The sequence below is a fragment of the Ornithorhynchus anatinus genome, chromosome X2 (assembly GCF_004115215.2).
Source record: "Ornithorhynchus anatinus isolate Pmale09 chromosome X2, mOrnAna1.pri.v4, whole genome shotgun sequence".
Classification (NCBI taxonomy): Eukaryota; Metazoa; Chordata; class Mammalia; order Monotremata; family Ornithorhynchidae; genus Ornithorhynchus; species Ornithorhynchus anatinus.
Genome location: NC_041750.1, coordinates 28,183,104 through 28,195,213, shown reverse-complemented (window position 1 = coordinate 28,195,213; position 12,110 = coordinate 28,183,104). Strand labels below are relative to the sequence as shown.

General features: G+C 49.8%; 1 protein-coding gene across 6 annotated transcripts in view; it reads left to right on the top strand.

The window, feature by feature from the left end:
* ATP9B (ATPase phospholipid transporting 9B (putative)) overlaps positions 1-12,110 on the top strand; it is a 185,023-nt gene that overhangs the window by 148,332 nt on the left and 24,581 nt on the right. For all 6 annotated transcript variants that reach the window (XM_029052670.2, XM_029052669.2, XM_029052674.2 and 3 more), the window contains one exon: positions 9,107-9,219. In XM_029052670.2, coding sequence (XP_028908503.1) covers positions 9,107-9,219 — 113 coding nt within the window. The remainder of the gene's footprint in view (positions 1-9,106; positions 9,220-12,110) is intronic.

The window sequence follows — 12,110 nt, the reverse complement described above, 5'->3', positions numbered from 1 at the left end:
ACTCCTACTAAAAATTTCTCATTATTAAGTTGGTTATCTTTTTAATAGCTGAGTCGATACTACTTCCAGAAAAGTGCTCTTTTCAGCATTACCCTTTGAATACTGCAATTACTGACCCCAAAGAGCCTATTATTTTTATTTGGGGGGATTTACAAGTCTTCCCAAAGGCTTACCATTTTAAAAATCAATATGTAAAGTGAGGCATCTGTACCCTATGCCTCCCACACGCACATCCCGCAGCCCCATAGCTGGGTATTTCTCTATCGTTAGTGTTTGTAGCGACGTGGGGAAGGGGACAGATCCCACCCAGGGAACTCTGATCTGTGATTGGAGCATTCGCCCCAGTCCCGTGAAATCATCTGTGAACAGAAGCTCTCGTCGCTCACGGAGGACGTTCCCTCTTCACCCCGTTACCCTCTTCACTGAAAGAAACATCATCCGGTTTTCTCATCTCAGGCACAGGCCCGCGCTGAACCTCGGAGATCAAGTTTTTTCCAGTTCTCGTTGCGGGCAGGGAACGTGCCTACCAACTCTGATGCACTGGACTCTCCCAGCGCTCTGAGCAGAGTAAGCACTCAGTAAATACTAAGGATTGATTGATTTCACAAGGGTCTTTTGTATCAGTTGCCTCACGTTGCCCCCCAGAAGGAGAGACGGATGAGGAGGAAGAGGGAGGCAAAGCTGCAGACCTTCACCCTGAAAGTCACACACCCTCATACTCGCTCGTGGCGGCCCAGGCTTTGCTGTAAGACAAGTCAGGGGCGTGGGGGAACGACTGAGAGAACACCGGCCTGGGAACCGGAAGACCTGAGTTCTAATCCCAGATTCTTAACAGGAATTGTCTTAGCCAACTCATCTCTTGACATTATTCTTCATGACAATTACGTTGTAGCTCACTTCAATTGCGTGCTGTTTAAGGGCAGTCTTTGCTATTGTAGGGGGTTTTGTCCATTGACTTCCTTTACTCTCAGGTTATACCTTCCATTTAACATGAGAAAAAGTTCACTTTGCCTTACCTGGCCTGCTGTGTGATCCGCACAGGTCCCTTAACCTCTTGGCGCCTCAGTTTCCTCTCCGTAACACGAAGATAAGAAACGTGTTCTCCCTCTCTCTTGGGCTATGAGCCCCGGGTGGGACAGGAACGGTGTCCAATCTGATGATCTTGTATCTACCCTGGCACTTAGCACAGTTAAGCCATCCCATAATTATTATTCATTTTACTATTACAACATCCCTATGAAATTGGGAGAGACGGGGATGAGTCGCCTCATTTTTCTAAGGGGAAACCGAGGGCCAGAGAGGTTAAGTGGCTTGCCCGAGGTCGCAACAGTCTGGTGGCAGAGATCCCGGGTCTCCCGACTCCCCCGCTCAGCCCCGCTTCATCCAAACCTCATAAAGGTCCTTATAAATGTAAGAATGATAGTGAGGTCCCTCCGCCGGTAGCGGCCGAGGCCGGAAGGTGAGGCGGCCCTGAGAACTGGCCCTCAACAGAGTGGGGCCACCAGCCAAAAAGAGCCGGCAGGCTGTGCTCTTTTTCGGCTCTAACCTCCGCTCCCCGCGCTTGGTTCCCGGGACCTCGGGTTGTCAACAAGGGGCACTGCAGCCCGCCGAGGAGCTTCTCAGGTGAGACCCACTGACCTTAAACCCCACCTCTGTGGACTTCCACAGCCTCCCTAGAGAGCCCCTCCAGATCAGCAGGGAGAGCGCTGAGTCTCTTCGCCAACACTATCGCAAGCAAGTCCCGTCCGGCTATAGCTGCTAAAAGCGCTCAGCCCTTCGCAGCCGGGTCGGCTTCCGGCTCGGTGACCTGGGCGACCTCCCCACTCCTTTGGGCACTCCTCGGCACTTGGTAAAGGTCAGAGGGAACCAGGGATCCTCAGTTTCCCGCTCCTGGAGGTGGGCGGTTGGGAATGAACGTTTCTGGGCATCGTGCAGTCCGAAGGAGTTTTGCTGCCGTCCGCGCCAGGAGCTTTCCCGAGCTTTTGTGTCCGAAGAGATTAGCACGGTTGTATCATCATCATCGGAGGAATTTTTTTGAGAACCCGCCGAGTGGCACTGTACTAAGCGATTGAGGTAGTACAGCGGAGATGAGACACATGATCACTCCCCTGCCGGAATCGTCCGATCTTAAGGGGATGGATAGATGGAAATAACTGACAATTAGTGGTGGAAATAATTAAGTAGCAATCAGATCGTCGTCACAGTTGAACAGTGTCAGATTTACTGGGAATATTGTGGCGACCGCTGTCCACCCACCAAGAAAGAGCAACGGCGCAAGGAGGGGCGAAAAGTGACAATCACCGCCCCTCGCTTTGCGCGGGAATGGGCAGCGACACTGACCGGGGGCCTGGGGGCCCCGGAGGCCGACCTCACACCCCACCCGCTCCCGGGAGGCCACCGCTCCCGCGGAACCTTTGGCAGCAGAACGGAACGGGCGCGTCTACTTTATTTGCCCGGCCAACTCGCCCCGTGTCAGTAAATAACACAACAGAACGGCGGGGAGCAATTTATAATTTCCCTTTGGGCAGCTGAGATAAACAATGAAGCATTGCCCCCCGTGTCTCCTGCCCCCTTGAGGTGTGGTTGGCTGTCAGCGATCCCTCGGCTCTTAAAGGTCACCCAGATGATTAATCTCTCGCACGAGGGTCGAGGGGCAGGCGATTGCGTTGGAGAGAAAGCGAGGCACTGCGGATTCTCCCTCCTGGGTGTGGAGAGAGGATCCGGCCCCCAGCTCGCCAAACCCTTCCTTCTCCCGTGGCCTGCGCGGGAGTGAAGATGATTAAGAATTAGCAGCAGAGGCCAAGGAGCCCTCCGTTCCTAACATAATTGCCAGGTAGCCCTTTGTATGACTGAAAATTGGGTTTGCGCTTCATCGATAAGCCTTTTGACAAGAGGCGTCCATCACAGCGGCCCTCTCGTTGGCCACAGCAGACTAGAAAATGCAGTATCCCAATAATTGCATTATAGTTTCCTTATTGTGGGACAAGAAAGCAATGTGGTATAATTAGGTTTGATTGGAGTGCATGTTTCCGGTAAGATCTGAAATTAATGATGTTGCTATAGTGACACATCTGTGGCCACCAGTGCATGAAACATAAAGTAATTCATTCGGCAAGAGAAGACATCTGTTAACGGCAAGGATGCAGAGCATATTGACACTGACCAGAAATACTAGACGTTATGTGATAAATGAACAAATGATGCTGAAACAGGAGGACAGATAATTTGTACTTAATCTGCTGGGAGAACTTTAATCTTCTCACTGGTTGCATTTGACAATGCCATTGTTTAAAGAACAATGCTGCAGAGAGCTCATAAATTTTAAAACTTAACTCAGGGTGCAGCCTATTAAAGCAATACATTAATTCCTTTGTGAGGGAGTTTTTATCTTCATGTAGAACAAAGCCATTACTAAAAACACCCACTAAAACAACAGGTTTTTTAGGACTCACATTTTAATTATAGCATCCATTACCCAAAATGCCATGTTGTTTGGACTCGAGTCCCATAGAAGTTTGACAGAAAGGAGTCATCTGCTTCGGGGAGAGCCGCTGTTCCTCGGGTTTTGCGAGGGCAGCTGAGGATGATGTTTTCTACTCTTCAGTGTGCAGGGAGCTTCTAATCACACTCAGGCGATGTTGAATCTTTTTTTTAAAAAAAAACAACCTCCCCCCTCCCTCCCCACCATGTTCTTGGCATTCGGGGCGTGGGACTGCCAAGGCTCCGCCTGCTCATAGCAACGGCAAGAGGACTCATTTCACCGTAAGCACCGACAGCGCGTTGGCCCCGATCGTTCGAGTGCGGCCGTGCGCCTGCCTCCCGGTGCTGTAATTAACACTTTCTTAGGGGGTGTTGGCCCCGTCGAGCTACTCCAGGCAGAGAAAAGGGCTAGAGATGCCGCCGGTTTTCTGGGAAAGGTCCCACCCGAAGCCAAAATGTGCCTGAGAATTTGCTGTGGTAGCCCACGGTTGGCAGCATTCATCCGGCACCGGCAGGGCATCCAGCACGGCCTCCAGCCCTTTGGTCCCGCTCCCACCCTTTGCTGGATCTCCTAGCCGGGGGCGTTGACTTGGGGGAAGTGGGAGAGCTGAGCTGTCCCAGCCAGCCCCGGGAGGGACGTGGGGCTATGAACTTAGATGTGATTTCTGGTCCCCGGGGGCTCCCGTTCCATAGCAGGCTGGACTCGGAAAGGGCATCGGTGAAGATGAGTCTAAAAGGCGGAGGACCGGATGCCAGGGATGATTGGGCGGCAGTTTGGGTAGTAGCAGAAGGGTTGAACGGCACTTTCTCCAACAGCCCCCGGGGCCTCACCCCTTCTGGGTCCCAGTCCCGTGGGAGGAATGACCGACCCCCCTCAACCTTCCCAACCCCCAGATGGTTGGAAAGTGACATCCACCTTCCCTGTGCTCCCACAGTGGAGAGGTGACAGGTAGAGAGGCTCCTCCACCCCGGAAGTGGTGGACAGAGAGAAAGGGAGTGGATAGCCCTGGTTGTCAGTGGACCCTCTTAGGTCCCAAGGCCCGAAGATGGAATTGCAATTTAGAAATCAGCTGCAGCAGCTTGACTGTAAGCTCTCCAATGGCAGGAATTGCGTCTACCTCTCTGTCTTGCTCTCTCCCAATCCTCATAGTACAGTGTGAAGCACTGCGGCCTAGCAGATAGAGCACGGGCCCGGGAGGAGTCAGAAGGACCTGGGTTCTGAATCTTGGCTTCGGTACTGTCTGCTGTGTGACCTGGAGCAAGTCAGTGCACTTCTCTGTGCCTCAATTGACCTCATGTGTAAAATGAGTATTAAAACTGTGAGTTCCTTGTGGGACAGGGACTGTGTCAACCTGATTAACTTGTATCTGCCCCCAGCACTTAGTACAGTGCCTGGCGCATGATAAGTGCTTGACAAATACCATAACATTTTTTCTGAAGTGCTCTCTAAACGGTAGGTTGAAAGCTCTCGAGGGAAAGGATCATGCTGTTCGTACTCTCCTAAGCACTTAGTACTGTTCTCTGCATTCGGTAGATATTGTTGATTGATTGATCGATTGTGTGAAGGTCCTCAAAGTGGAGGGAACACGTTAGGCTTTCGAAAGCGGGACTGAAGGACCGGTAGTCACCCATTCCTTCCTTCACGTCTCCGTCGGGGGCAGGTTTCAGTTTTCTCACCGGGGAGAACATCTGCGTTTTTTCTTCATGTTCCTTCAACAAGCCTCACAACAGAGGGCGAACCCCGACATACCAAGCAGAAAACTCGTCTTCAAGGGCAGTCCCCGGCCAGAGGACAGACACCTCCCCGGAGCCCCCAGTGAGGCTGGTGATGCTTATCTTTTGCAAGTACTTGCTTGCTATTTTATTGTGACCCGTGAGAATTTTGGTATTTGGCCAAATAACAACCTAGTAATATTTGATCAGAAAGCCCTGCATCTGCCTCTCCGAAAAAATTCTCCAGTGTTCTGATGTGAACCACATCTGCTGCCACCCAGGGAATGATGCCTGCAGGACTTTTTCTTTAGAAATTAATTTCCTCTTTGCCTGCTTTGCTCTGTGTTTAATGAGACAAGTGTAGTAAAAAAAAACTTCGCTTCATTAAAGAGCCTGCTCAGTTTTTCTCCAGGAGTGCCAGACAAACTTTTTTGTCCAAAGAAATTTCCCGAATGGGAAATCGGGAACCCAGACCCTGAGTCGAACCCGCACTCCGAGGACCCGTTGTGCTGGGGCGGCCCTTCCATCTGGACCGCTCCCGAGCTTAGTCCCCTCCGATTGCGAGCTAGCCAAATTGGGCTAACGTTGGTCCGCTTCCGTTTCTAAAAGTGGCGAGCGTGATGGAAACAGTCATCCGGAGAAAATTTAGAAAATCTGATGAGACTGGGTTTGACATTACCGGCTTCATCGCCAAGAATTCCCGGCAAACCTTCGGAGATCTCAGTGCCGGCTCTTCTGCCTCAGGTGGTCCCTGCCTTAGATAGCTCTGTGATTGGACCTGCCAGGGAAAGCCCCCTGGAGTAACTATCCTCGGTAGCTGGCAATGGTTTGATACGGGGAAGTCAACGGAAGTCCAAACCTAAGGGCAGAATGGGCTCGCCAGCCGGCAGAATCACGTGATGAGAAGTTCAGCTTCTGCACCGCAGTGAAACCTTGAAGTGTTGCTTGACATGCAGGGTTTAGTACAGTGTGTTGAACTGAATTAGGCCTGCGATAAGTACTATCAAGAATAATACAGCCTCTACTATGATTTGAAGGCTACGTTAGCGATCTTGAGGGCACGATCGTTACGTCTGGGGTAGTTTATTCCTCAGCTGCTCTGCTTTGAGAATTCTGAAAACAAATCTTGAATTCATAAGGGGTGTTTCCCTCTCTCTGACAAAATGTAGTCCCACTTCATTAATTGTGGGCACCTAGTTGTTGTAGTCATATGACAACTCAGAGGACTAGCATGACCTAGTGGAAAGAGCATGGGCCTGGGAGTCAGAGGACCTGGGTTCTAAACCTGATTCTGCCACTTGCCAATTTCGTGACCTTGGACAAGTTACTTAACTCCTCTGGTGCCTCAGTTTCCTCACCTGTAAAATGGGGATTCAATACCTGTCCTCCCTCCTACTTAGACTCTGAGCCTGACGTGGGACAAGAATTGTACCTACCTGATTATCCTGTATCTACCCCAGCACTTAGAATAGAGCTTGAAACTCAGTAAACACTTGGAAATATAATAATAACAACAGTAACAATAATACTTATTGAGAACCCACTGGGTAAAATGCATTGTGCAGAGTGGTAGGGAAAAAACAGCAGAAGGGACACGTTCCCAACCTACGAGGGTATTACATTTTAATGTCATCGTTTTTATTTATAGAGGTGGGCTGATTGTGATTTACTGTATCAGAAAGGGCCAAAGAATCCCTTTGCAGGCACTTCTGTATGGAGATTCCCTAAAGCAAAAATCCAGCGAGTCATTCTTGTCACAGAGGACCAAGATGTTTCTGAAATGGGCTGTCAAATGCCGCTGGTGAAGTTGGGGAAAGGGGTCTTTCAGATGCCTAGATCCACCTTCTCCACCACCGAGCAGCCCCGGAACTGAAGGCAGATGCCCCCGTGGCCCCAGCCACAAAGAGTCCCCTAGGATAGCTCTCCGGTGTCTCCCCCACTCCCGGCTTGCCCATCTGAGGCAAGCTCCTTACGGGGAGGCAGACCGGCCCCTCTTGGACCGGCCCTCGGAAGCAACGGCGGGGTGATGAGGTTCAAAGTTTTGGAGCAGACGTTGCCCGAGCTGCCTCCCGTGCCTCAGATGAGGCTTGATCGGTGGCCGAATAAGAGGTGTCACTAAGAGTCACTCGGTCTAATGACCCCTGCACGTATTTGCCTGACCCGGCCGGGGTACGCAACCAAGCGAGCAGATGCGATGACCTCGGATGTTAAAACGTGTACTGGTGAAGAACAGTTCTCTTACACGGAGAATCATGTTCCAGCTTAATTCTTTTGTCCTTGCCCCGTTGATTGCTGCTAATCATATTAGTCTGCTTTGGATAATTGGATTCAGGCTTCTCCCTAGTTATTATGGCAGGGGATGTTCAGCCCGGGTGTCTCAAAAATCTCTCGTCCTTTCCTTGTTTAGGGTAGACGTCGTTTTACCAATTATTGGAAATGTCCCGGCCATGGTTTAAAAACCTCAGTGCTGTGATTCTGTCACTAGGTGGCTTTGAGAAATCTGCGGCACGTCCCAGTCACCTACCAAAACATGACAGGATCCTTTAAGTTGTACAGATCAGTGAACGTGGCAAAAAATCAGAATGGGCACCTCACATCTGCTTGTTTGGTTGTGTGTGTGTGTGTGTGTGTGTGTGTGTGGTGTGTGTGTGTGGCCTGTATATATCCTCAGTTTTTGTGGGTTCTTCGGGGATCCGAGAAGTCGTCTTGTCCAACTGGTGGAAGAAGTGCAGTTGATTAAGAAGTGCAGTTGAGAAGCAGCGTGGCTTAGTGGCTAGAGCTCGGGCTTGGGAGACAATCCCGGCTCTGCCACGTCAGCTGTGTGACTTTGGGCAAGTCACTTTATTTCTCTGTGCCTCAGTTGCCTCATCTGTAGAATGGGAATGAAGACTGTGAGCCCCACGTGGGACAACCTGATTTCCTTGTAACAACCCCAGCACTTGGAACATTGCTTGGCACATAGCGATTAACAAATGCCATTATTATTATTATTACTAAGAATGCCAGCTCAGAATTTCCAATTCTGTTGCAATGAGTAGAATTCCAGCAGTCCAAAATGGTTGAATCTTCCATCTGAAACCACTAGGTTTGTAGAATTTCCTCCTGGGGGTGAGAAACGGAGGGATGCCTAACTTTATAAATAGGAGGCAGATTTGCGTCTCTAGCAGAATGACTGTACCTCACATGAGCAAGCGTGCTCTATCAGATGCATAAACTGGACGTTAACGGTCTATACAATTTCTAGTTTCTGAGCACTAATTACAGAGTATCAAATGCCTTTGACATGGTTTTTGACTTGCTGGGTTTTACTGACATTCAGGGACTTAAAACACGATCCCCCAACTTTCAGACTTACTCTCCCAAGGACCTAGTCCAGTGCCCTGCACACAGCAAGCAACTGATAAATGCCATTGGTTGATTGATTGACGAGGTTACAGAAATGTTTTAGTTTTGTTGCTGCCAAGGGAGAACCAGAGGATGCAAAGCACTGTAGTAAGTGTTGGGGAAATGCAGTTGAAAGTGTTTATAAATATTTTATAAAGGTGGGGAGAGTGGGGGTGGTCCGTCGGATGTAAGCTCATCTTCTAGACTGTAAGCTCGCAGTGGGCAGGGAATGTCACTGTTTATTGTTGTATTATACTTTCCCAAGTGCTGAGAACAGTGCTCTGCACACAGTAAGCACTCAATAAATACAATTGAATGAATGAAGATGAACGGGGAGGGAGTTCTAGGCAAGAGGGGAACATCCGGCAGTGGCCATTAAGTCCATCGGGATGATGGGTTTCAAGCGGTCAGGTCCCGGCCCCTTGGCATGTGCCTGTCCACCTCCCTGGGCCAGGGACCAGCGGAGACCACTAACCTGATGCTCTCGGTGGAGCTAATGATCTCACCGTGTCCGTGTTTTGTATTCCAGGGACCCTTACCCAGAATGAGATGGTATTTAAGCGCCTCCATTTAGGAACTGTGTCCTATGGGACCGACACAATGGACGAAATTCAGAACCACATCACAAATTCTTACTCACAGGTAATACCGCCTTGATTTCCCCCTGTTTTTCTCTAAAACACAGAGGACCAGTGGTTGTTTTCCTCCCCAAGTAGGAGCCTCTTAAGAAACTCCCCCAGATGGATATTTCAATGAGTGTGTCGCCAAGGGAGGGGTGAAATACCACATTTCCTTTGCTCAGTGTGGGCAACCTTTTTAAACCTAGGTTGGGTGATTGTGCTTGAGAGATTCAAATGACTTGTGTTTAATGAAGCTACGCGTGGGCTCTGGCATAACGGTGAAAGATCGGGGATAGGGGTGAAGTGGAGGGATTGTCTGCCCGCCTGCCTACCTGCTGCTTGTGCTGTTTTACCGCTTTCGTTGAGACCAAGATGTGTTGGAACGCACTGATGCCAACGGGTAGAACCCGGAGCTGCGGTCTAGGCAGGGGGGTTTAAGGCATGGCTCCCCTGCACATTTTCTGCAATTATTTTAAACTCATCCTCTTGAGAACACCCTAGTTGCTCAGCCCGTCCTGACTAGAATGACCTGGGGCTTGTCGGTGTTGGGTCTCTTTTCCCCAGCTTTTCGGGAAAGACTGGGCCATGCCCATTCCCCTGCTGGTCTGGGGTGATGCTCTGCCCCTGCCTGACCAGGGAGGTGGGGCTGAACCTACATGGGCAGCTCCGGCTCTGTCCCCCACCAACACTCTCCCCAGGAACTTAGCTGTTGGGGCATGCAGGGCGCTGCCCAATGTGCATGTCCAGAAGGCCAGCCAGAAAATGGAGGCGATCTATTTGAAAACACAAGAAGCCCCACGTCGAGTGAGACCAGTGGTTCATGTAACCAGCCTTGTATCTCCCCCATTAGTGACGGGAACCTGGAAAGAACAAGGTGATGGTGGCCCTCCTTGCCATCTGTTCTAGTGGTTAGGGATGGACTGAAGAATAGGAGCAGTTAGTGTAAAACATCCCCTTGTGATCAGGACGATTTGTTCCTTTTCCTCTGACCTGCCCTGTACAACAATCAAATTATGTATGAAAGTCTCCCTACCCACTTCCTAGGGAAAGAGTTAGCTAAAGGATTCATTGAGCCTCTGGGCTGTTTTCTTTTCCTAGTGGCGTGCCCTTTCTACCCACAGTTGTCACGTGGCTCTGATGTTTTCCTAGCCTCTCCGAACTCCTTTTTGGCCTACTGGATTTCCTGATTGTCCTGATCGGTCTCTCTCTAGATTTTCTTGATCTCTTCATTTGAGTGAGTTTTGTAAATCCAAAAGGGTGTCCTTTTCCCCTCTGGTGACCTCGCTTACTTTGCCTTTAAGCCAAGCAAGGTGTCTGTTTGATAGCCCAGGCATTTTTGTTCTAAGGCACACATTGCACCTGGGTCTCTAATATGGTGTTTCTAAAAAAGCCTGCAGACTTCTTGAAGATTATTTTGGGCTCTTTTTTTTTTTTTTTAAACTCTGCTCTTTCAAGCTTTATCCTACCTAAGTTTTGCATTTTATCCTACACTGCCCCTCCCTTTCTCACCAATGAAATATATTTCTTTTTTCTGCTCTTTCACACTAATTTCAGCACATTTTTTAGAGTCATCTCTCACTTGGTGGCAGTGAAGCAAACCTTACTTGGGCTTAATCACTTCCCCGCCTCTGCTCCTTCTTCTAAAATATTTTGAGTGAGGGGTGACCTCCAAGCCCCAGGGGGAAAGGTGGCTCGTGCAGACCCCCACAAAAGGAGCCACTATACCAACGGTCTGATTCCCTCTAAATGGCTGGTATACACTTTTAAAGGGGATAGTCCATCATTTCTTGCATTTTAGAAGTTGCCTAGGATTGCCTCAGGCAGGTAGACTCAGAAGAAGAGTTCAAAATGTGTTCTTCTCTGGGCAGATGACATCAGGGTCCCATAACTGTGGTTTTTGAGGCAACAGTTTCCCTAAAACTGGGTGCCCCCTAAATGGGCAACAGATGGTTGCTTGTCTCAGAGAGTAGCGTTGATTTTCCTGTTTCCAATGAGAACGTGTCCCCTCACCTTTGTTAATTTACTGCTCCATCCCTGATAAGCAAGCAAACAAGAGCAGGGGGCTTCTGACTGTTTCCAATAATCGTCTCTTTCTGAAATTCTTCCCCTCTTCCCTTTTGTCCTGTTTTCCTGAGTAATTTTGAGGAATCGTCTTCAGCGGGTGCAGGTTGAGATTCAGAAGTCATTCCCCCCCCATCCAGGAGGAGTTTTATTTCGTCCATTTGCCATTTGGCGAGCTGGTTAGACAGCACTTCTTACGTGACATTGATTGTGTCCCTGCTTGGGCTCTGTTTTATTATTAAGATGACAATAGCCTAGTAGGTCCACTGTAATGCAACACACAAATCTATTATAACCTGATTATATTCCCCCACTGGAAGCATTTTGTGATAGAGGGCATAATCTTTAATGGAATTTGTGTGAAATTAAATTATACAAGCATCAATAAACATAACATAATTCAGAAGGAGTAAATCGGCTTAATTTATTTGCGGCTGTGATGGCGTCAGCGCCAGCAGAATGCAAATGTGGAGGTTGAAGGCGGTCGCTGAAAAGCAGTGCCAGATGAGCCGAAAAGTGAAACCCTTGATCAGACAGCCCTGTGATTTGATGGGCCGGGAGTGCGAGGTTCAGTGGCCCCGTGCCCCCGGTCAGAACGCCAGGGGCTGCCCGACAGACGGCATCAGCCCGCGCCGGCGGGACCCGAGGAGGTGCCCTCCGCCACCCCTCTTGCGGGGCAGCGGCTTAGTCATCCCAGATAATCTGCTTCGTTGGAGGAGGTCGATTCCGCCGGCGAGAGCCGAGCCTGACCCTCCTCGCCAGTAGGACGGCCCTAAAGCCGCGGTGGTTTGGGGGATTTGGAGGCTTTCCGTGGGGCTTTGGGAGTTGTCTTTCCTCAGGAAGCAGAGGGTG